This window comes from Enhydra lutris, unplaced genomic scaffold, assembly GCF_002288905.1.
Source record: "Enhydra lutris kenyoni isolate GAN:26980312 unplaced genomic scaffold, ASM228890v2 scaffoldscaffold20, whole genome shotgun sequence".
Taxonomy (NCBI): Eukaryota; Metazoa; Chordata; class Mammalia; order Carnivora; family Mustelidae; genus Enhydra; species Enhydra lutris.
Window position 1 is genome coordinate 16,809,415 of NW_019154104.1, and position 25,982 is coordinate 16,835,396.

Sequence of the window (25,982 nt, forward strand, 5' to 3'; positions counted from 1 at the left end):
AGAAATTTTTCCATAACCTATTTTTTTTTTTTGCTTCTGTCCTTCATCTGTTTATCTTTCTTTCTTTTTTTAAGATTTTATTTATTTATTTGACAGAGATCACAAGTAGGCAGAGAGGCAGGCAGAGAGGGGAGGGGAAGCAGGTTCCCTGCTGAGCAGAGAGCCCGATGCGGGGCTCGATCCCAGGACCCTGAGATCATGACCTGAGCCAAAGGCAGAGGCTTAACCCACTGAGCCACCCAGGCGCCCCTGTCCTTCATCTTTTATAGTGCTCTTGGTTCCTTTGAAGTTTTTCAAGCTTAGAAATACACAAAATATTGGTAGAAAATAACAAAACAAAATGGAAATGAAAAACAAATTGCTCATATTTAGTGATTTGTATGATTTTCATCTAAAATGCAGAAAAATTGTCCAGGAATTTTTGTTAGTAGAGCTGTGTATTTACCACCAAGCTAATGATGGAGAAGGACTTAGGGTTTTAAGAGGTGTGGACTTTTTTTCAGAATTTATCCCTTAAGTCTTTTGTTTACATAGAAAAAAGTGAGTTTGGGATAAATTATATTACATTCTTCAAAAACAAAAAGTATTGTTTATACCTGACATATAGGCTGGAAGATTGGGATGAAATGGGAATGATTGACTGCTGATGTGTGCTGGTTTCTTTTGGGGGAGGCTATAAAAATGTTCTAAAGTTAATGATTTTGATGGTTGCATAATTCTGCAAATATACTAAAAACATTGAATTGCATGTTTTAAATGGGTGAACTGTATAGAATGTGAATTATATCTCATTAAAAAGAACCTTGACCTCTAGTGAGTGAACATTGTGGTAAAATATATGTAACATAAAATTTTTAACATTTTAGCTAATTTGGGGTCTACAGTTCACTGGCATTAAGTACATTTTACAGCATTGTGCAACCGTTACCACTGTCCATTTCCAGAATCTTCTCATCATTCCAAACAGTAATTAACTTTAAATATGCCAATCCAAGTTTAGAAGTAGTAGGCTTGACCTACTTAATTTTAAACCTTTAGACTTTAAAAATACTTGATCCCCCAAATTGAGTTTTGTTTCTCTAAAGTTTTTAGGCTTTTCCATTTGTTTGCCCTCAGACATGCTTTTTCTTTTGTGTTCCCTCAAATAGTGACATCACTATTTATGAAGTTGTCCAAACAAGAAATCACTGTTATTATTTTCTTTGCTTCTACATTCCATATATTTAATCACCAGGGCATTTAGATTGTGCCTCCTTAATATCTTTGAACCTGTCTGCAACTCTGTATCCCCACTGTTATTGGCTTAACTTAGACTTCTATTTTCACATGGATTTACTAGTTAAAGAAGGATCAAGAAAAAATTATTCGGAAGAATTAAGATAAATAAACAATGCTGAAAATGAGGAATTGGAGACCTCCATGCAGAGAGTTCAGTGCAGTGTGATGACTCTTGGATACCTTTCCTGAATACTCTAGTCCAGATTGTTCTTCCTATCCAGAATTCATTCATTTGTTAAATATTTATTATGTATCTTCTGTGTGCTTTAACGATTTCTAACATTTCTGTCTACCCTCAAAATATATCCCCCATCTGCTTTTCATACCTGTTGCTGTCGCCCTAGTCCAAGCCACTGTCCTCTCCCACGACCTCTCTGCTTCTGTCCTCACCTCTCTTTAAATGCAACACTCAGGGTGATCCTGTGGATCAGAGAGCTTATCAATTTCTGTTTAAGAATTCTCCCAGGGACTCTCCTGCTTCTCAAAGTCAGAGTCAGAGGCAGAGGCAGAGCCTTCCTTACAGTGAAGACTGTGAATCCCTTGTTATCTGGCCCCTTGTGGACCTTCTGTACCATACACTCCCTTGACTGGCTCTGTTCCCACCTGCTGGTTCACTCTGCCCTAGGACATGGCAGGTGTGCTTCTGCTTCTGGGCCGTGCACTTTGTGGATCACCCAGGTCATTTCTCACACACCGGCTGAGTGGGGTATTTATTTTCTCATTGTCCATCTTCCACATCGGAATGTACGCCTCTTGCAGGCAGTTTTGTCTCTTTTGTTCCATACGGTGTGTCCAGGGCCTGGATGTCTGGCACACACTGGTGGATACTCAGGATCCATTTGTTTCATGTCTGTTTGCCTAGCACATGATACATTCTTCCCTTTCTCTGTAGTCTTCCTGGTGAGATTTTTGTCTCTGGTGTAAAGACTATGATGCTACTTCTCTGTCTCCTGTATTTCTACCAAATAGACACTAAAATAAATGAAATTTTTATCCTTTATTTTTATGTACTAGATTTGTTTTTTAACAGTTTGTATCTTAAAGTTAGATAAGGTTTCAAAAAAAGTTAGTATTTTAGTTACTAACTAAATTTTAGTATTTTAGTTAGTATAAATTCAACTTCTTTAGGTGTTTACCTTTCTTTCCCTCTCTCTCTCTCTCTCTTTCTTTCCTTTTTTTCTTTTAAAGATTTTATTTATTTATTTATTTATTTATTTATTTGACAGAGGCCCAGTGAGAGGGAACACAAGCAGGGGGAGTGGGAGAGGAAGACGCAAGCTTCCCGCTGATCAAGGAGCCCGACGCAGGGCTCGATCCCAGAACCCTGGGATCGTGACCTGAGCCGAAGGTAGACGCTTATTGACTGAGCCACCCAGGAACCGCCTTTTATTTCTTTAAGAAATCCTGAAGCAGGCTATGGGGGTAGCAGGCAGGATGACGAGGGGCTAAATAAGGAGCTCAGTGGCAGGTTTGCTGAGATCATTGAGATCAGTGGCCCGTGGCCGTTGGTGGGAGGTGGACAGAGCCTGAGATAGCAGCCAGGGCATTTGTGGCCTGGGCCATGACAGGCAGTACTAGTGAGTGGTGCCTCATGAAAAGGGACCCTAGGCTCTTCACAGAACTCACTAAAGAATTTGGTTGCCAAAGAGCCCAAGTAGAAGAATTAAGGAGTCTAGAGCCTGAGAATTTTGAAGAGTTAAAGCCAGTTGATGGGTTAATTTTTCTTTGCAAGTGGCAGCCAGGAGAAGAACCAGCAGGCTCTGTAGTTCAGGACTCCGGACCTGACACGATGTATTTGCCAAGCAGGTAATTAATGATGCTTGTGCTACTCAAGCCATAGTAAGTGTGTTATTGAACTGTACCCATCAAGGTGTCTGTTTAGGAGAGACATTATCAGAGTTTCAAGAATTTTCGCAAAGTTTTGATGCAGCTATGAAAGGTTTGGCACTCAACAGTTCAGATGTGATTTGACACATACACAACAGTTTTGCCAGACAGCAGATGTCTGAATTTGGTGCAAAGACATCAGCAAAGGAAGATGCTTTTCACTTTGTCAGTTATGTTCCTGTAAATGGAAGATTGCATTAATTAGGTGGATGAAGAGAAGGACTGATTGGTTTCGGTACGCGCCTCAAGATGACTGGATCCGTGCAGTGAGGCTAGTCATAGAAAAAAGGATACAAAAGTACAGAAATTCGATTTAAGTTAATGGGCATTGAATCTGATAGAAAAATGATATATGAAGAGAAGATAGCAGAGTTACAAAGACAATTTGCTGAGGAACCAGTGGATACAGATCAGGGTAATAATATAACTGCTGTTCGGGGCGCCTGGGTGGCTCAGTTGGTTAGGCGACTGCCTTCAGCTCAGGTCATGATTCTGGAGTCCCAGGATCGAGTCCCACATCGGGCTCCCTGCTCAGCAGGGAGTCTGCTTCTCCCACTGACCTCTCTCCTCTCATGCTCTCTGTCTCTCAAATAATTAAATAAAATCTTTAAAAATAATAATAATAATAATATAACTGCTGTTCAGTCAGAGGTTCCCAAAAACCAGATGCTTATTAAAGAAGAGATACAGAAACTAAAAAGATTTGAAAATATCAAAAGGAAGTATAATTATCTGCCTTTCATTATGGAATCATTAAAGACTCTAGCAGAACACCAGCAGTTAATACCACTAGTAGATAAGGCAAAAGAGGACCAGAATGCAAAGAAAGCACAGGAAAGCAAATGAAGAAGATGCTTTGGGATGTGTACACATTTCTGCTTCTGCACTTACTTAATGGAAACCGTTAAGTATAAAGAACTTTGAGGGGCACCTGGGTCGCTCAGTCAGTTTAGTGTCTGCCTTCGCTCAGGTCATGATTGCAGGGTCCTGGGATAGAGTCCCATATTGGGCTCCTTGCTCAGCAGGGAGCCTGCTTCTGCTTCTGCTTGCTGTTCTCCCTGCTTATGCTCGTTTTCTTGCTCACTCTCGCTCACTCTCTCTGACAAATAAATAAAATCTTAAAACAAAAACAAAACAACTGGATCTCTTGTTTCTCCTTATCATTAATGAAAAAAAATCTGTATTTGTCTTTGATATCGGAACACTTTGAAGATTTTGAAACGAGTTTTGTCTTGAGAAAGTATGGTTTTAATGCAGCTCATTTGAAAAAGACAAAGTTTATAGTGATTTTTTTGCTGCAGCCAGGAGAAAAAGCAATAAACATCCCAATTTTATTTTAGCAGACTTTTTTTTTTTTAAGATTTTATTTATTTATTTGACAGAGAGAGAGAGATCACAAGTAGGCAGAGAGGCAGGCAGAGGGGGGCGGGAAGCTGGCTCCCTGCTGAGCAGAGAGCCTGATGCGGGGCTCGATCCCAGGACCCTGAGATCATGACCTGAGCTAAAGGCAGAGGCTTAACCCACTGAGCCACCCAGGTGCCCCGATTTTAGCAGACTTTAAAAAAATCCACACACAGCTACTGTATATGCACACTTTTAACTCTTGGTGAACTTAATATAAATTGGTCATTTTCTCAAATCTGAGCACTTTTCTTTTAATGGACAATACTGAATTTGATGAAATAGTTCATCATTTATATGGAGTAGTAATACGGTGTGAAACAAACTTACATGTTTTATTGAGACTTTCATAGATGTACATATTTTTTTAAAAGTAAGGATCAGTTTAATGCAGATTCAACATTCAGTTGTTTTCCTTTAGGCTCCTGAAAACCCCAGAGACATCAGAATATTTTTTATTACTGTTGGTTCTCAAATCTAAATGTTCAGTTGCCGGCACACTTCCTCTTTCTTGGAAGAAGTAAGTTATTTTTAGAATTCTGATTTCCTGATTAAGTAGAGTCAGGAATCCCAGCAGTTCTCCCCATTAAAGGATATGCTTACACATGTAAGGAATGTTCTGTTTACCTAGGGTTTATTTAGTTCAGGAATATCTTAAGTCTTGGGACAATTCCAGCCTTCCCTGAACTGTGTGCATCTGCTCTCTCTGCTCAGCTTTACCCATTTTAAAATCAAAGTCAAACCCTCCACTTTCCAAAAGAACCCATCCTTCTCTTCTAATTTATCAAAAGCATTAGTCCTAAGAAATTAATATTTTGCCAACATTACCGTATTTCATGGTCAGGTTTTCAGATTTGAGTCTTTCTTAGAAAACACAGTCTCAAGAGACTGTTTTTCTGTGAATTGATAATATTACGCTCACCCAGAGATGTTTAAGCTTTTTTAATCCCAAATTCACCTCTCTGGCAAACCCTTGTTCCTACTGCATTCCTACAGTAGCATCATTTTAACTTGTTCTCTGCTAAGTATTTCTGTGCCCCTCACACGCTGATAATTCCAATTATAATGCCCTGTAACTCTCCTAAAGGCATTCGTCCAGTAGGCAGTGGGGACCGGACTTGTTAGCATTACTTTGTGCCAGCCTTTCCTTAGTTTTTCCCTCTTGCAAAATATGTAGAAGAAAAACCCAATACTAAAATATCTAGGGAAAATGACTTTGTGAGAATGAAAGCAGATGCATAGGTGGAAAATAAATATTTGTATGGTTAGTATTGTCTGATTTGTGCCTTCGTTCATATGATTTTTTAAAAAGAGAAAGGAAGGGCCAGCCCCTTTATGCTTTCATTTCCTGCCTCTAGGCAAGAGCTTTAACTCCGTAAGTACTGTTTTCATAACACTTCCCCTGTCTTAGAAATTCCTGGAACACCCAGCACCAAAAATTTCAATATTTTTCCAGGTTTGTCTTAAATAACAAAGGCTGGCAGGAGAATGCCTGAGACCACCCCATAATATCTAGATAATTCTGTGGGTGTGTGTGTGCGTGTGTGCTTTAAGTAAAAGGGTGATTTTTTTTAAGCGTGATTATTATATAGTAGTTGGATATCTTTTTTTAAAGATTTTTTTTATTTATTTATTTGACAGAGAGAGATCATAAGCAGGCAAAGAGGCAGGCAGAGAGAGGAAGGGAAGCAGGCTCCCTGCTGATCAGAGAGCCCAATGCGGGGCTCGATCCCAGGACCCCGGGATCATGACCTGAGCTAAAGGCAGAGGCTTAACCCACTGAGCCACCCAGGTGCCCCAGTAGTTGGATATTTTTAAGATATAAATTGAGTTATCAGAAATTTAATCTCATTCTAGTTTTTTTTTAACTTCCTTTGATTTTCCAAGTATTTAAATGCTTATTTTTACTTTAAGTATTAACATTCCTACAATAACATGCACAAATCTTAGGCATATACAGTTCAGTGAATACACACCTGTCTAACCACCACTCAGATCATGAGATTAGAACATTTCCAGTTTCCCAGAAGACTATCTTGTGCCTCTTTCCAGTCTCCATTTGTCCTTGCTAAAGATAATTTCGACACTATGTTGACTTCTATCACTGTATATTAGTTTTGCCTATTCTTGAACTTCATATAAATGGAATCATCCATGCAATACATATTATCACTCTTTTGAATCTGGTATATATTATTCATCATTATGTCTTCTGAGATTTATGTGCACATTTGGGTGGAAAAATATGGTTCATTTGCATTGCTACCTAGTATCAAACAATAAATATTGTTAGAATATATTACTAGTTATTCTTTCTGCTAATGGACATTTTTAGTCATTTCCTGATTTGGGCTGTTATTAAGAGTGGCTGTCTTATATATATCTTATGGCACACAATTCTGTTCTGTGTTTGTACCTAGGAATGGAATTGCAGGTCATAGAATAGACATATGCTTACATTCAGCATGTATTGCCATTTTTACAAAGTCTCAGTTCACAGTTTCACTAGTAACATCTTGAGCATTCCATAGTCTTGTCAACACTCAGTATAACCTTTCCAACACATTTTAATGTATTTTAAAACACATTTCTGGGGGGGATTAGAGAGGGAAGAAACATTATTTATTCTTACTCAGATTAGGAGCTGTATCATTTTATCTTAAATGTGTTTATTCACTACTTGCTTTGCTTTGCCTTGTCAACCCAGCTCACTATTTTGACAATATTTACTGCATTCTACCCAAGAAAAAAATGTACAAAAAAAGCAGAAAGAAGACCTAACCCAATGGAAAGGTATCTGTGCTCCTGAGTCAGAGGACTTAGTATTGTTAAGATGACAGTACTTCCGGGGTGCCTGGGTGGCTCAGTGGGTTAAAGCCTCTGCCTTCGGCTCAGGTCACAATCCCAGGGTCCTGGGGTCCAGCGCCGCATCGGGCTCTCTGCTCAGTGGGGAGCCTGCTTCCCTCCCCGCCTCTCTCTTCCTGCCTCTCTGCCTACTTGTGATCTCTCTCTCTCTCTCTCTGTGTCAAATAAATAAATAAAATCTTAAAAAAAAAAAAATGACAGTACTTCCTAAGTTGATCTATAGATTCAACAATATCCCTTTCGAAATCCCAGCTGCTCTTTTTGTAGAAATTGGCAAGCGAATCCTCTTATTCATGTGGAAATGCAAGAGATCTATAATAGACAAACTGGAAAACGAACAAAATTAGAGGAGTCTCATGCCCCAAAGCTGTAGTGTCAAGATATTGTCGTATTGGCATAAATATAAATACATAGACTGAGAAATACACTGAGAGTATAGGGGTACCAGGATGGCTCAGTCATTTGAGTGGCTGACTCTTGATTTCGGCTCAGGTCATGATCTCGGGATCTTGGGATCCAGCCCTATGTTGGGCGCTGCACTCAGCGGGGAGTCTGCTTCAGGTTTCTCTCTCTCCCTCTGCCCCTTCTCCTGCTTGCTCTTTTTCTCTCTCTCTCTAAAATAAATAAATCTTAAAAAAAAAAAAATACACACACACACACACAACTGAGAGTCCAGAAGTAAACTTATTAATTTCTTATTAGTTGGTATTCAACAAGACAGCCCAATGGGGAAAGAACAGTCTCTTTTAATGAATGATTCTGAGACAACTGGATATCCACATGGAAAAAATTAAGTTGGGGACGCCTAGGTGGCTCAGTTGGTTGACCGACTGCCTTCCGCTCGGGTCATGATCCTGGAGTCCCGGGATCGAGTCCTGCATTTTGCTCCCAGTTCCATGGGGAGTCTGCTTCTCCCTCTGACCTTCTCCCCTCTCATGCTCTCTCTCACTCTCTCTCTCAAAAAAATAAAATAAAGGGACGCCTGGGTGGCTCATTTGGTTAAGCAGCTGCCTTCGGCTCAGGTCATGATCCCAGCGTCCTGGGATCGAGTCCCACATCGGGCTCCTTGCTCATCAGGGAGCCTGCTTCTCCCTCTGCCTCTGCCTGCCATTCTGTCTGCCTGTGCTTGCTCTCTCTCCCTCTCTCTCTCTGACAAATAAATAAATAAAATCTTTAAAAAATAAATAAATAAAATAAAATCTTTAAAAAGAAAATTAAGTTGGACCCCTGTCTCCCACCATATACAAAAATAACTAGGGGGGCACCTGGGTGGCTCAGTGGGTTAAGCCTTTGCTTTCAGCTCAGGTCATGATCTCAGGGTCCTGGGATTGAGCCCCCCATCAGGCTCTCTGCTCAGCGGGGAGCCTGCTTCCCCCTCTCTCTCTGCCTGCCTCTCTGCCTACTTGTGATCTCTCTTTAAATAAATAAATAAAATATTTAAAAAAAAAAATAAAAATAACTAGGGGCACCTGGGTGGCATGTTTAGGTCTGCCTTAGGCTCCGGTCATGATCCCAGAGTCCTGGGATCAAGCCCCGCATCTGGCTCTCTGCTCAGCAGGAAGCCTGCTTATCCCCGCCCCACTTCCCCTACTGCTTGTGTTCCCTCTTTTGCTGTGTCTCTCTCTGTCAAATAATTTTTTTTTTAATCTTAAAAAAAAACCAAACCTCTAAATGGATCAAGGGCCTAAATGTAAGAGCTAAATTTACAAAATTCTTAGAAGAAAACATAGATGCAAAACCTCATGACTGTGGGATTAGTCAGGGATTTCTTTCTTTCTTTTTCTTTCTCATTTTTTTTTTTAAGACTTATTTATTTTTGAGAAGGAGAGTATGTGCATCCAGGGGAGGGCAGAGGGAGAGGGGGGGGAGAGTTTTAGGCAGACTCCTCGCTGAGTGCAGAGCTGCACTTGGGTCTCAATCTCATGACCCTGAGATCAGTCAGGTGCTCGACCACCTGCACCATCACGGCACCTGGGCAGTGATTTCTTAGTTACAACACCCAAAAGAACAAGCAAGCAAGAAAAATAAATTGTCCTTCATCAAAGCTTTTGTTCTTTGAAAGACACCTCATCCAGAAAGTGAAAATACAGCCCTCAGAATGGGAGGAATTTTGTAAATCATGTCTGATAAGAAAGAACGTTAACAACACAATTAAAATGACCCAAGTAAAAAATGGGCAAAGAATTCAAATAGGTATTTCTCCAAAGAAGATACACAATAAGTGCAAAAAAAGAGAAGGTATTTAAACCTATTAGACATTAGAGATATGCCAGTAAAAACCACAGCAAACTACTTTATACACACTAGCATGGCTAAAATAAAAAAGACAGACAGTAACATCATTAGTGAGGATCCAAGAAATCAGAAAGCTCCCATGTTACTGATGGAAATGTTAAGTTGCCCAACCACTTTGGAAAACTAATATTTTTATTTCCAGTTCCTCACAAAGCAGATACCATAGAATTAGCGTATTACCCAGAATTCTCTTCCTAGGTATATTCCCAACCAAACTGAAAGCCCATGTCCACGTGATAACTTGTATCTGAATGTTTATAAGCAGCATTTTTCACGATAGCCAAAAAGTGAAAACAGCCCAGTGTGCATCAGCTGATGAGTGGATGAACAAATTGCAGTGTGTCCATGCACAGACAGTGAAAAAAGAACGGAGTACGGATGCACGCTACAACACGGATGAACCTGGAGACCATCATGTTAAGTGGAAGGAAGAAGACACAATAGGCCACATATTATATTTTTCCATTTCTGTGAGACGTCCAGGGCAGGCAAATTCATAGAGACAAGAAGTAGGTTAATGAGAGAGGAAATGCGGACAGACTGCTAACGTGGATGGAGTTCCGGGGGCGGGGGTAAATTATATACCAGTGATGGTGGCACAACTTTGTGACTATACTAAACACCTCTGAATTGTACATTGTAAAGGTGTGCATTTTACAGACTGCAAATTACATTTCAGTAGAAGGAGGAGAAAAACTAAAGAGAGTAATGAGGGAATACAATGATGACATAAGCTGTAATAATTTGGAACAGTCAATTAATGGAATAGAATTACAATTCCAGAAAGGTAAGGAAAGGGCCTGCTGAAGAGAGGCCCTACCTAACCATACAGTATTACCTTTTAATACACTGTTAATCGGTTAGCTCGTACTGGGTTTTCCTATGTGTGACTTTATACTTTAAATATACCAGATTTCCCCACATGTATATCTTCCTCTAGATAGTTGGCAATTGACTCTAAGGGAGGTAAAAACATGCCCAAGATCTATATACAGCTAATGCATCTCCCACTTAAGTTTTAAGGCTAAAGAGAAAAGAAACCTATGCTCCCTCCCTGTGAAGAAATAACTTTAGGAAAAATAGTAGTTCTCAACTAACCAAGAACTGTGCTGCCTTCCTAAGACACTTGGGAAACGTCTAGGGGCTTGTTTGGTTGTCACAGTCTGGGCTGTGAGGAAGTGGTATTGGCATTGATCACCAAGGGGTCGGTGATTCTAAATGCTTTTCAGGACACTGGACAGCCTTGACCAAGAATTGTTAATGTCACTAGCAGTCTTACTAAGAAATACTGGCAATGGTTGACTGAAATTTTCAAGATCCCCCTCTTTGAAAGGTGGAACAGTATTAGAAATCCTAGAATGGAAATTTGGAAGTGTTACCAGTCAGGAGAACCAGTTCCAAACTCAGATCCAGCTCCTCACCACATGAAGATCGATGCTGGAGAGACAGGTGATGATGGGAAAGGAAAGGTTGCTTTATTCGGGAAGCCAGCAACCTGGGAAGATGGTAGACTAACGTCTCAAAGACCATCTTCTCCATCAAGGGCAAGGCCGAGTGTTTTAAAAGGGAAGGCACGGGAAAGGGGAGGGGGGCTGCATGCAGATGAAGCTGGTGTCCAGGCAGCTGCTCCTGAGTGGACATGAGCCTGATGCCTGCTGGCCTCCTGGCAGCTGTTTTCAAATGGAGTCAGGCCTTATCTTCTGGGAAGGTTGAGTCCTTCATGCCTCAAAGCCACTGGTCTCCAAAGCTCAAAGAAAGTAAGTCAGGTCTACTACAGGTCAAGGGACTTAGGTCAGGAAGCAAAGAATGCGTAAGCTTGAAGCAATTCAGCCCTTAAGACCAGCTGGAGTGCTGTTGTGAAGGAGGATACAGGATGAACGGAAGTCTCTGGGCACCCCCTCTTTCTCTAGGAGCAGATGGACGGGGCCCAAGGATCCAGGAGCCAAGTGGCCTCAGGGGCAGGCACTCTCAGTGACATCATTTAAACAGTTACTCAGTTCTCCTTTTTTGTTCCTGTTAACTACGATTCCCGTATAAGACCTGCTTAATAAGAAGCTAGAGTGGATCAGTGAGCAGTGGTTAAGGACACAGTCTTAGAAACTAGAGGAACCAGTGGGGGCCCCAGGGTGGCTCCATCAGTTAAGCCTCAGACTCTTGGTTTCAGCTCAGGTCGTGATCTTGGTCAAGAGATGGAGCCCTGTTTCTGGCTCGGTGCTCAGCAGAGACTGCCTAAGTTTTTCTCTCCCTCTCCCTCTGCTCTTCCCCACCTCTCTAAAATAAATAAATAAATCTTTAAAGAAAGAAAAGAAAAGAAAAGAAAAAAAAAAAAACTAGAAGAACCAGGGAGTTCAAATCCTGGTTCATCCGTTGGATGAACCAGGTGTTGGTTTGTTTCCTCAGCCACGGAATAACTCTCGAACCTGCCGGTTTCTAAAAGGGGAAGGAGGGCAACCCTACTCAGTCTCTTCTTCCTCTCAGAAGTTACTGACGTAGGAAAAATGCTGTGGCTTAAGTATTGAGCATGAAAGGAATTTTGATTCTCAACTGAGGTCTACTGGTCTCTTTTGAAAGTGTCATTGCGATTTTGCATCTGAGATCTTCTACCATGCAAATAATTGATGGTTCTCAAAACTGCTGTCATAACAATAGTTAAGGCAGATCTGATTCCATCTTCACCTCAGCCCAAAATACTTCCAGGCTGGCAAGAGATTGAGCTGTTGTCCTAACATGGGATTCAGATGTAGCACCATTAGTATAAGAGAATGCCAGTTCAGATTAATACGAATCAATATATTCTTGCATTCACTCATGGTAGACTATAAGGTAGTATCTTATCAGGGGATAAGGCTGGATGGTAGTCGACATGGAAATATTTAGAGATATAGCAGCTGAAATGAAAAGGAAAGGGAAGAAGCATTTATTGAGCCTGACACTCTGTTTGCTATACTAGGTACTTTTTGTGCCTTGAAGGGAACAGTACGAAGAGCTTCCATAATCACCATGGGAATAGCCTTTGAAAACGTAGTTTGCATGTGATCTCATTACCTGATATTATATAAACATTTGTTTAAGAGATCTTTAAGATATAACCTCATTGTAGATTTCAATGGCAACATATGCTTAACATAGCCAAAGTAATCCAACCACAGTAAACTATTGGAAAAAGTAACTTTCCAAGTAGCAAAACTGAGACATTTGGACAGAATATTAAACTAAAAGGTTGGTAGTTAAGTTCAGTTCTTAGACATAAGGTATTAAAGAGATAGTATATGGAAAAAAAAGATAGTATATGAAATATACACAATAATGTGTTTAATAGTATAAATTAGAACAAGGTGATGGGTAATATTTTTCCATATTTTATCCTGCCTTATGACCCTTACCTCACAGTTAATACTGAAAACTAATTAAAACCATTCTTGGGGCTACCTGGTCTGTTTGGCAGACCTCAATTAAGAAAACTCTTATCTGCTTTGAGATTATGACCTTTAAGAAGGGGGGAGTTCTTCAGGAGAAGAAGTCTTTTCAAGAAGGAAAGAAGTTCTTCAATTTCAAATTCTTCCAGCCCATTATAATTGATTGGAAAGTATAAGTATGAAGAGTAGCAGTAATTTTATTTTATTTTTCCCAGGAAAGCAGATTATTTCAGCATATCCAGGAAATCTAAGAAGATTAGGAGCTGTATAATGGAGTATGATATGACTTAGGGGACCAACTCTGGTTGAACATAATTTCTATTTGTGTCCTTTATTTTGAAAGATTTCAGTTAACACTGGAAATGTTACTTTGGAAGTTGCAGACTCAAACACATTTTTTTGATTATGTTATAAGTTATATAAAAGCTCATCAGCTAAATTGACAATTATATTGCTATTTAAGCAGGTGATGAGTACATGCTATATTCTTTGAAGCGTAAGTTCTAAGTAGTTAGCCCTAATGCCATTTAAGACAAAAATGTCTGCTGCCTTTTATATCCCCTTACTTTGTACATAGGTCTTATCCCGGTTTTTTTAACCAGTCCTGAGACTTTAGAAAATTTGTAGCTCACAGAATACGATCTGTTCTGATTGACATCTGTCTGGGAGGGCGTATGAAATTTTATTTTACTTGAGTAATGATCCAGTAGTTCCTTCAAATGTAACGTTTACATGGCTGAATGAGAATCCTGGGGAATCTGGATTAAGACATGATAAAATGTACCTTTTGGAGAACATCTGGAATGCAGTTGGTTCAACTTCACAATCTACTTGGCTGTGGTTAATATATAGAGCTCCAAATCTAATCCTATTTCGTAAAAGTGATGTAAAATTATCAATATAGTTTATCAGTAGGTAGGTAATCGTGATGCTCCTCCTTTTTAGGTTTTCTGTTTCTTTTTTTTTTTTTTAAGATTTTATTTATTTATTTGACAGATAGAGATAGGCTGAGAGGGAGAGAGAGGAGGAAGCAGGCTCCCCGTTGAGCAGAGAGCCCGATGCGGGGCTCGATCCCAGGACCCTGAGATCATGACCTGAGCTGAAGGCAGAGGCTTTAACCCACTGAGCCACCCAGGCGCCACAGGTTTTCTGTTTCTTTAAAAGAATTAAATCTAGTGATGCCATCACAGTCTATTGATCCTTTATTACTTCCTAAACATAAAATTTATTGCAAAGAAGTTAAGGACTCAAAATGACCTGTTAAGGTTATCTTTTACGTTTTCTGAGAAATTAAATTATGTTTCCTTTTCTTTCTCTCTTTTGTACAACGCCACAGATTTTGACTAAAGAACTCTACACACGCACACAGCCACAGAGTGAGACTTAGTTATAAAGTTCAAGAGAATCAGGGTAGAGGTTTTCCTCAGAATTGCTTTGATGCTTTTTATCATCCTTAAAAGTAAAGATTTATTGGGGCACCTCGGTGGCTCAGTGGGTTAAGCCTCTGCCTTCAGCTCGGGTCATGATCTCAGGGTCCTGGGATCGAGCTCCGTGTCAGGCTCTCTGCTCGATGGGGAGCCTGCTTCCCTCTCTCTCTCTGCCTACCTCTCTGCCTACTTGTGACCTCTCTGTCAAATAAATAAATTAAAAATTTTATTTAAAAAAAAAAAAAGTAAAGATTTAGGTTTGAAAAGTAGAGAAGAATGCTGACCTCTTCTATTACCATCTGTACTCTTAAAAAGGATAGAGACATTTTAAGAGTTAGATTTTTTTTTTTTCAGTAAGGCTAAATCTTTTTACACTTCACATGTTTTAAATCCCTATTGGAGGGGCATCTGTCTGGCTTACTTGGTAAAACACGCGACTCTTGATCTTGGGGTCATCAATTTGAGCCCCACGTTGGTGTAGAGATTACTTTAGGAAAAAGAAAGACAGAAAGAAAAAGAAATTGCGATTAGACCATTCTTCCAGCCCATTATAACTTTCTGCAACTCTGTGGTAAGAAAACTCCTTAGAAATGAGCTAGCAGAGTGGACTTAAGTAGCGATTACGCTTCTTGGCATTAGTATTAACTAGTATTTTATTTTACTTTTTTAAGGATTTTATTTATTTCAGACAGAGATTGCACACACCAGGGGGAATGTGGGGTGGGTGGAGGGAGAAGCAGACTCCCGCTGAGCAGGGAGCCAACATGGGGCTGGATTCTAGGACCTTGGGTTCAGAATCTGAGCTGAAGACAGAGGTTTAACCAACTGAGCCACCCAGGTGCCTCTTAACTAGTATTTTAGATGATATTTAATTCAAAATGGGTAACTGTGCTGTCTTTGTAATTCAGCATCACCTTAAGAATAACTATGTAGGGGCACCTGGGTGGCTCAGTGGGTTAAGCCTCTGCCTTCGGCTCAGGTCATGATCTCAGGGTCCTGAGATCGAGCCCCACATCGGGCTCTCTGCTCGGTGGGGAGCCTGCTTCGTCCTCCCTCTCTCTCTGCCTGCCTCTCTGCCTACTTGTGATCTCTATCTGTCAAATAAAATAAATAAAATCTTAAAAAAAAAAAAGAATAACTATGTAACTACTTCCCAGTATGTATAAGTGCCAGAGCTTACTGAATTGTCTACAATTATTTGTCTGGTTTTCCTGTTACTGTCTTTGAAATTATTAGGTTGAACCACAAGAAATTGTCATTTTTAGGTCACAAATAGTCAAATATTGGCAGTGTCATGGTTCAGGCTGCGACTTTCATAGGTTAAATAGACCACTTAATGCGCGTGATTCACTGCGACTGCCATTTCTGATTGAGCTGACTTCTTTCTTTGACACTTCCAGTCTTCATTCCCGTCTGTACTCACCTGCAATGATTGCTGTTTGCTGGTCAGGCCGAGTTTATTGGAAGAACTGCTTTTCACTTGTCTCATACTTACCCTGTGTCTCCTTAGGCTCATTCATCCCAACCCCCTTCATTTGCCAGTAAGTGCTGTTTTAAAAATAAGACTCAGATACTCCTACCCAATAAAGGGCTGAACACTTTAAAGTTTGAAAAATACCTGACTGCTTGGTGTGGTGTAGAAGAAAAAGCACTGACAGAATCAGAATATCTTGATCTGCCTCCAGAAAGAGAGGCCTTAGAGAAATAATTTAACATCCTTGGGCCTGTTTCTTTATGTGTAAAGTATAAACAGTACATTCTTTTACTATACCCATCTAAAAGCAGTTAGAATCAAATGAAATTGAGGTGTTAATTCTTCTTTTATTATTTTTATTTTTAAATTTTATTTCAATTCCAGTGTGACTAGGATGTTTAAATATATGTTTAGGAGAGAATTCTTTTTAATCTAACTTTATAGCTCTCAAGATGAAGGTCGGTGATCTCTGATGTCCATTAACATGTGAGTGGATAAACATACAGAAAAATGGTGGTGTATCTTTACAAAGGAAAACTGTTCAGTAATAATGGGGATGTATAAGTTGGAGATTTTAAATGCCTGTTCCCAGTATCTTCAGGTTGTGGTATGTGAGTGTCGTTTTAGGTGTGTTTTCTTCTGGGACTCTTGTCGGGGAGCAGATGGTGATGAATAGTGAGACAGATGTTCAGTTGCTTTCATTAAAGAAAACTTGCTTAGGAAGCCTGGGTGTCTCAGTGGGTTGAGGCGCTTTCAGCTGGGGTCATGATCCCAGGGTACTGGGATCGAGTCCCGAGTCGGGCTTTCCGCTCAGCAGGGAGCCTGCTTCTCCATCTCTCTCTGCCTGCCTTTCTGCCTGCTTGTGATCTTTGTCTGTCAAATAAATAGATAAAATCTTTAAAAAAAAAAAAAAAGGAAAGAAAGAAAACTTGCTTAGAATGATATAGTAATTGGAAAAGTTAAGGTCTGAGGCACCAGGGTGGCTCAGTCAGTTAAACTTCTACTTTTGGCTCAGGTCATGATCCTGGAATCCTGGGATCAAGCCCCACGTTGTGCTCCCTGCTCAATGGGGAGCCTGCTTCTCCCTCTCCCTCTGCCATTCCCTCTGCTTATGCCTGCTCTCTCTCTCAAATAAATAAATAAAATCTTTTTTAAAAGGGGGGGAGGAAAAATTATGGTCTACATCCTTAAGATTTCTTTTTTTCCTTGATATTTTTCTGATATTCTTGGAATGAGAAAAAAAAATTTTTTTTAAATAGTTGGTTTATGATGAGAAAAAAGTAGCAAGTTGCAAAATAATAAAGTGGGTGCAGAAAAAATAATATATACTAATATGCAGGTGTATCACTAAATTTTTTAAAAAACCATCTTTAGGGGCGCCTGGGTGGCTCAGTGGGTTAAAGCCTCTGCCTTCGGCTCAGGTCATGATCCCAGGATCCTGGGATCGAGCCCCGCGTCGGGCTCTCTGCTCAGCGGGGAGCCTGCTTCCTCCTCTCTCTCTGCCTGACTCTCCGCCTACTTGTGATACCTCTCTCTGTCAAATAAATAAATAAAATCTTTAAAAAAAATAATAAAAAATAAAAAAAATAAAAACCATCTTTAATGAGATATCATTCATATACAGTACAGTTCACCAATTTTAAGTGTATAATTCCATGAGTTTTGACAAATGTATACAGTCAGGTAACCATACCACAATCAAGCGATAGAATATTTTTGTCACACCCGCCCCCCAAAAGTTCCCTCCTACCCCTGTCCTGTCAGTCCTCTCTCCACTCCCTGGCAATCATTACTCTGTTTTCTGGATCTATAATTATGTCTTTTTTAGGATTTCCTATAAATGAATGCGCCCAGTGTGTAATCTTCTGTGTCGCTTATTTCGTGTAACAATGCTTTTGAGATTCATCAGCATTGTTGCATGTATCACTTGTGTGTTCCTTTTTATATATTTCCTTTTTCCCTTTATCATGCTTCCTCCACCATTCTGAATGTATGGAGGGCATTTACGATAGCATTTTGTATATCCTTGTCTGCTGATCCTCTGTTATTTCTGGTCCGTTTCTGTTGATGGACTTATCTCCTGGTTGATGAGTCATATTTTCCTGTTTCTTTGAATGCGTGGAATTTTTTATTGTCTGCCAGATGTAAATTTCACATTATCGGGGGCTGCACTTTGTTGTATTCCTTTAGGTAGTTTTGGACTCTGTTCTTTGAATCACTTGGATCCTTTCCAGACTTGCTTTTAAGATTTGTCAGGATAGATTCACAGCAACTTTTAGTCTAGAGCTAATTTCGTTCCACGACTAGTGTGATCTGAGGTCTTCCCATTTGGGGAGGTGAAAATACAAACTGTCACCAACTCCATATGAGCCTGGGAACTGTTGACTCTGGTGCTTCTTTCCCCAGCCCCTGGTGGTTTCTTCTCATGCGGAACAGATGGCACTCTGCCAAAGGCTCAGGGGGACCCTGCTGCAGACCCCACACCTCTCTCTGCTCCTCCTTCCTCTCCTGTATCCTGCCTGAGAAATCCTAGCCACCTTAGCATCCTCAACGCCAATCTCGGATGTCCTCACCGGACCAGACTAGATTCCTCTCCCTGGGCAGCAGCCTGGGACCTGCCTCCAGCCAGTCAGGGAGCAATCCAGAGGCTCATGTTTTGTTTTCCTTCTCTCCAACAGCACAGTCCGGCGCTGCCCATGGCCCGGTGTTTGAAAAACATTTTATATACATTTTGTTTTATGTGCTCTGTCCAGTTTTCTCTTGTTGACAGCAGAAAGGTAAAATCTGGTCCAGGGTGCTCTATCCTGGCCAGAAGTGGAAGTCTCTTTTTTTTTTTCTAAACGTGGAGTAAGCATGTATAGGTATTTCTGGGGGGAAACTTGGGCACAGGGCTCATCAGTTCTCAGCATAAGGAAATGTAATGTACTTTAATGCTTGCTTTACTGTTGTAAGACAGGTCTCGTAACTGAAGTGGCATTCCTCAGCGCTCACAGTGAGCCAGTTGAAGTCAACTTGAATTTATTTGCACAAAGTATCAACTTTGGGTTATTCGTAGCAGACTTATCTAGGGTAGCTTTTCGTCAGTGAATGGATGGATAAGTTGGTATTCTAAGGACGTTTGTTAGCCACCTGTATTTCTGACCAACTGATTAACTTATCTTTTGAATTTTATGATATTTGTATTTTGTAAAATGTGAATTTGTTGGCTCTCTAATATATGTGAGAAAATAACTGCGACCTTTCCTTGTTTGTGAGTATTGGTGGTCGAGAAGACCCTGAAACAGTTCTTGGCCCTTTGCAAGCTGATGTTTCAAATTTAGGCTTTCTCTTCAGAATGATTGTTTGGATGTCTTTTCATAGATTGATCTACTATAATGTCAGAACCCAGTCCAAATATTTAGTTAGTTAGGAGTTTAAGAAATGTTTGTTTTAACCATTTGTATTTTAGGGAAGATGAATAAACTAAGATTAAAAATACGATTTTATGTTATTATGGGTACACTACTGTTGTCTGATAGAAGTTTTAGGAAGATGGTGACATAAAATCAAACTTTTTAAAAATACCATCCATGGGGCACCTGGGTGGCTCAGTGGGTTAAGCCTCTGCCTTCAGCTCAGGTCATGATCTCAGGGTCCTGGGATCGAGTCCCGCATCGGGCTCTCCGCTCCTCCGGGAGCCTGCTTCCTCCTCTCTCTCTGCCTGCCTCTCTGCCTACTTGTGATCTCTCTCTCTGTGTCAAAAATAAATAAATAAATAAATAAAAATAATAATAAAAAAAAATACCATCCACATTGAAATCTTTTTTTTTTTTTAAGATTTTATTTATTTATTTGACACAGAGAGAACGAGAGAGAACAAGCACAAGCAGGAGGGAGTGGCAGGCAGTGGCAGAGAGAAAAGCAGGCTCCCCGCTGAGCAAGGAGCCTGATTCGGGGCTTGATCCCAAGACCCTGGGATCATGACCTGAACTGAAAGCAGCCGCTTAACTGACTGAGCCACCCACACGCCCTAAAATCAAACTCTTAAGAGGAAAATTTAGGGCTCTAATGGCTGTATATCTGATCGTATGTGTAAAATTATTTGCAGTGCGGTTCATTGGTAGGAATATTGAAGATGAGAGACCTAGTTCTCTTTTTTTTTTTTAAATATTTTATTTATTTGACAGACAGAGATCACAAGTAGGCGGAGAGTCAGGCAGAGAGAGAGAGAGGAGGAAGCAGGCTCCCCGCTGAGCAGAGAGCCCGATGTGGGGCTCAATCCCAGGACCCTGGGATCATGCCCGAGCCGAAGGCAGAGGCTTAACCCACTGAGCCACCCAGGCGCCCTGAGAGACCTAGTTCTAGTCTCACCTTATCACCATGTCACTGCAGGCTAGTCGCCACCTTTGTGAGAGTCACCTGATCTATGAAATGAAGAGAACGCCTATGAAGGGATGGTAGAGTGAAAATGTTTTAAGGATGCTAATGTGCCAAGACAATGCTAATTGTTGAACTTCATTTTGTACGTTATTACAAAATCTGGCGGGAACACCTACTGTGACAAACCACAAAGCAAGATTTGTTTATATTTCCTACAGTTTGTTACGTGAAAATATTTTGTGTTAGAAATGAAGAACCAAACACAGGACTGATTGATAAAATGGAGATGGATTGCTGTCTTTTTCCCACTCCTTTTTTCTTAGTATTACTTTGTGTTTTCTTCTTTATGATTTTCGAGGCAAAGAGTGTATCCAGCAGTTAGCTGAAAACACGAGGTATTTCAGGAGACGGCTGAAAGAGATGGGCTTCATCATCTATGGGAATGAAGACTCTCCAGTTGTGCCTTTGATGCTCTATATGCCGGCCAAAATTGGGTATGTTCTGTTGCAGGCTATAGACTGGCCTCATTAGACTTAGGGCTCCTGTGATATTAGACTCAGGCTTGTGTATTTTGTTGGGAAATATTATCTGGGCCTCACTATGTTAACTGTCGAGGTTTGCTAGAAATTCCAAATTAGTGGATTCCGGGTTAGTGGATTCTAATTTGTAAGACATGTTAACTTGTTAGTCTTTCATTAAACATATTGAGTTTAATGCTCTCTTTTAGGAGATTGGGATAGATCAGTGGACAGAACACAAATATAAAAATCCCTGCCCTTGGGGAGCTTATGTTCTAATGGCGCAGGAGTCAGACAAATGTAGTAAATAAGTTACATAATTTGTTAGAAGACGTTACATGTTATAGGGAAAAGTAGAGCAGGATATGGGGGTTGAGTATCCAGTGGGCAGGCAGATGACGGTATGAAACAGGGAGGTCAGTGGGGAGCGAGGGAGCGGGGAAGGGAAAATGACATCTAAGCTTGAAGGAGCAGAGTTAGCCACTTGGAGAGAGAAGTTCTGTGCAGAGGCCGGAACACAGGAACATGCTTACCCGACTGAGGAATAGCAAGAAGGTGCGTGGAGCCGAAACGCTGTGCCCCAGGGCTGAGTGGGGCTGCGAGGTCAGGGCGTGTGGTTGCGTGGCTACCCAAGGTGTAGCCTACACCAGTTTCTTCGGTGTGTGCAACTCACGTATAACAGAAAGCCTTGCCCTGGAATAGCTTCCAGTCATTTTGAGAGCTCCGGGTGTAACCAAACCAGAAGACATTTGAAAAGTAATAGGTAGTGAGCAAATATAATTACTTGCAAATCAAGTGTATGCAAAACTGCGTCAGAAATGTAAAAGAAAGGAGTTACCTGCTTAGTGTAGACTCAGTTGAAAAAAGAAAAAACCACACATCTTTTCAGATTTGTGAGTTTTGACTGGATCTTAAATATAAAATTGGATGAGGATCGTTTCTCAGGTTTAGTGGAATTCATTAAAGGAGCAAATATTTTTATTCATCTTTGAATCCCCAGGGCCCACCAGAGTCCCTGGCAGTTAGAGGCACTCAGTAAATATTCATCGAAGTGGATTTCTAGGAGGGGAAACTAAAGCAGGGAACCTAAAAGTCGGGTGATTCCAAAGATGATAAGAGGGCAGTTGGGAAAAGGTGGCCACTGAGGGAAAAGGAGTTCAGTTTTCAACAGGAAGGCATATGCGCATTTGGTCTTCAGAGGCAATGGAGAGTACGAACCAAAGCAAAGGTGTGTGTAGGGTTTTCTCTCCTTTAAATGGAATTATCGTAAGTAAACAAAGAGTTGTCTGATCTGGAGGACTTACTCTAGAACTGTTTCTTTAGAGAGAACTGGGTCTAACCTGCTCTACAGGGGAAGCTAATGTGTGCATTATAATTAAGATTTACAGAGGGTGAGGCAGACGGAAGAAAGAACTAGACCATTTGGGAGGGTTGGCTGAAGATGCAGGGTCGTCGGGGTCAGAGGAAGTACTAGAAAGAGGGGGGAAAGGCTGGCATTTATGTAATGGGGGGGGATTTCTTATTCTCAAACAAATGCTTTAAAATGCTAAGGGAAGGGGTACCTGGCTGGCTCAGTTGGAGGAGCATTGATCTCTTGATCTCAGGGTTAAGTTCAAGCCCACATTGAATAGAGATTACTTACATAAACTTAAAAAACAAACAAACAAACAAAAAAATAACAGCCTAAGGGAATAGTTAAGAAACAGCATAATTAGCAAATAAAATGTACATGAAGTTAGAATTGTGTCATTTAGACAAGATATGTATATGGAGTAAGGTCCCATGCCACCAGTTTGGTCTGGGGTGGGGAGTGAAACAAGATTTGTGGAGTCTGGGCAGTCAGCTGAAGCCTGGGGATGAGGTTGCCTCACAAAACCAAAGGAAACCCTAAATTCCAAAGACAGCTTAACATTCAAGTCAGTCAAAAAAATACCTGGTCTTTGGGACACCTGGTTGGCTCAGTCGGAGGAGCATGTGACTCTTGATCTCGGGGTGGTGAGTTCAAGTCCCGTGTTGGGTATAGAGATCACTGAAATAAATAAACTTAGGGGGAAAAAAAGAAGTGCCTGGTCTAGAGCTAATGCTAGTCGGCCATTCTGCCAGCAGAAAGAAATCAGTGTTACAGCAGATCCTCTCCATCCTTAATCTTTTTTTTTTTTTTTTAAGATGTTATTTATTTATTTGTCGGAGAGCACTACCAGGGGGAGCAGCAGGCAGAGGTAGAAGCAGGCTCCCTGCTCAGCCGGAAGCCTGCTTCTCCCTCTCCCTCTGCCTGTAGCTCCCTCTGCTTGTACACTCTCTCTCTGTGTCAAATAAATAAATAAAATTTTTAAAATTTTTAAAAAAAGAATTATTTAAACTGCCAAACTTAACATTTCAAGGACAGGATTTTAAACTCATGTTCATTTTGAAGCCTCTGAACCACTCTTACGTGTCAGAACACTTCAAGGCTATAACAGCAAATTCGTTTAGGCAAGCCCTGTCAAAAATAGGTCTCTGACAACTATATTCTTCACCTTCGTGAAGGAGACCATTTGGGAGACCACTCTAGGATTGAATTGAAGAAGTCTGGCAATTTTTTTTTTTTTTTTTAAGATTTATTTATCCATTTGAGAGAGAAGTTGCGTGTGTGTGTGTGTGTGTGTGTGTGTGTGTGAGCCTGAGTGCACGAGCAGTGCACGAGCCAGCAGTGGGGAAGAGTAGAGGGAGAGGGAGACAGGCTCCCTGCTGAGCACGAAGCCTGATGCAGTGCTCCAGTGTGGGGCTCAATCCCAGGACCCCGAAGTCAGGACCTGAGCCAAAATCAAGACTCAGCTGCCTAACCAACTAAGTTACCCAGGTGCCCCTAAGTCTGGCAATTTTTTTTTAAAGTTTTTATTTATTTATTTGATTGAGAGAGATCACAAGTAGGCAGAGGGGCAGGCAGAGAGGGGGTGGTAAGCAGGCTCCCCATTAAGCAGAGAGCCCGATGCAGGGCTCGATCCCAGGACCCTGAGATCATGACCTGAGCTAAAGGCAGAGGCTTAACCCTCTGAGCCACCCAGGCACCCCGAGGCAATTTTAACTTAAAAGAAGTTAGAAGAGATTCCTAATAGAGGTCTCCAATGTCTGTATCACCTAAGAGTTTAAATCATTCAGGACCACAAGAACTATGTGTTGTGGTTTATTCCTCTTCCTGGTTTCTTTACCCTGTTTTCCCCTCGTAGCGCCTTTGGACGGGAGATGCTGAAGCGGAATATCGGCGTAGTTGTGGTGGGATTTCCTGCTACTCCAATTATTGAGTCCAGAGCCAGGTTTTGCCTGTCCGCAGCTCATACCAAAGAAATACTTGACACTGTAAGTAGACACTCTCACCTTGATGTAAATATATCTGTGCTACGGAGGCCTGGATATCAGATGAAATTGATCATCTGCTGATCCTGAAGTTCTTTAAGCACCTGAGGTATTAATTAGTAAAATAGAGGAGGGAGTATGCGGTGCTGCTTAAAATATTGCTAATTACCACCACCACCACCCCCGCCCAAAAAAGCAAAACCATTAGCATTGCCCACTAGACCCTGTGTGATCAGGGCTGTGGGGAATTGATGGCTTTGTCTCGTTCCACGCTTTCCTTTATTATGGCCTCTATAACCGTCTCACTCTCTTTGTACTCGAGCTGTTTCTACTACAAGCCTTCTTACATGTTGTTCTGTCTCTCTAGAATTTTCTCTCTTGAGTCCTCTCTCTCTTTGGCTGGCTGACTCCTACAGATTCTTCCCATCTCCACTTAAAGGAAACTTGCTCGAGGGTGTTCCCCAGTCTTCTTGCTTGCCGTTTCCTTGGAGTCTTAAGATTCTCCCTTAGTAAATCCTTCCCATCTGGAATTATTTGGTGGCAGTCTTCTCCACTGGATAAATCTTGAGGGCAGAGACTACGTCTCTTTTGCTTGTTCTATATCTCCAGGATATACCACAGCCAGGCATATAGGAAGGGCTCATAATTATTGAATATAATTATGGTCTCTTAATTCTTACATTGTGATATTCTCTTAACGTGCTATTATTTCACATCCAAGACTTTAAATAAGTATTGCTTTCTGGGAGTTTATAGAATTCTAGAATGCAATATCTGCATAAAATTATGGTTGACCTAAACAACACGAGGAGGGTGGTGTAGGGGAGCTAACATGCTGCCCCATCCCAAAATAAAAAAAATCTACATGTAACTTTTGCCTCCCCCAAAACTTAAGTATAGTCAGCTGGAAGCCTTACTATTATCACAGACAGGCACTGAACACATATTTTGTAAGTTAGATGTATTATATACTGTAAGTTATATGTATTATATACTGTAGTCTTACAATAAAGTAAGTTAGAGAAAAGAAAATGTTATTAAGAAGATCGTAAGGAAAAGACATTTATAGTACTGTATTTATTGAAAAAATCTACATATAAGTGGACCCACACACAGTTGAAACCCTTGTTGTTCATGGGTCAGCTGCGGTTGCTAGAAGTACCCACTGATTCATTGGAGAGTTACTAATCTTGAAGAGTATGAATACATGTTAAGGGTTTGTTGTAGCAGTTTAATTCACATTTTTATTTCTGGGCCTCTGAAGACTGATTTTTCGTCCTTATTTCTGTCAAACAGAACTTGCGCAAGTACGAGTATGTTCTTCATCACATCCTGACCCTGGAAAATTGGATTTCATTTATTATTGCTGCTGTATCTACCTTTTCTTTTATTTGGATTGTGCCTTTCAGCTTTTCTTCCATTCTCTTCTATTTAGATGTTCAAAAGTTTGTCTTGCCTTAAAAAAAAAAAAAAGTTTATATGGGACCGTTATGGGGCCCCAGGTAGCAAAAACAGTATGGAGAGAGAGAATCTAAGTTGGAGGGGTCAGACCTCCTGGGTATGAAACTTACTGCCAAGCGGCTGTAGTCAAGGCAGTGGAGCACTAGCGTGAGGACAGACGTGAGGCCAGTGATGGAAGAGGACTGAGAGGCCATGAATACACTTGGGCATCTGTGGCCACTTGATTTGCCACAGGAGAGCCCAGACTCGTTAGTAGGGAAAGAATAGT

The 25,982-nt window shown here is 40.8% G+C and overlaps 1 protein-coding gene and 1 pseudogene across 1 annotated transcript in view; both read left to right on the forward strand.

Moving 5' to 3' along the window:
- Positions 1-25,982, forward strand: part of LOC111148513 (serine palmitoyltransferase long chain base subunit 2) — a 113,989-nt gene that overhangs the window by 79,315 nt on the left and 8,692 nt on the right. Inside the window, exons 10-11 of the mRNA XM_022505126.1 lie at positions 20,761-20,896; positions 24,127-24,256. Coding sequence (XP_022360834.1) covers positions 20,761-20,896; positions 24,127-24,256 — 266 coding nt within the window. The remainder of the gene's footprint in view (positions 1-20,760; positions 20,897-24,126; positions 24,257-25,982) is intronic.
- Positions 2,634-4,126, forward strand: LOC111148514 (annotated as a pseudogene).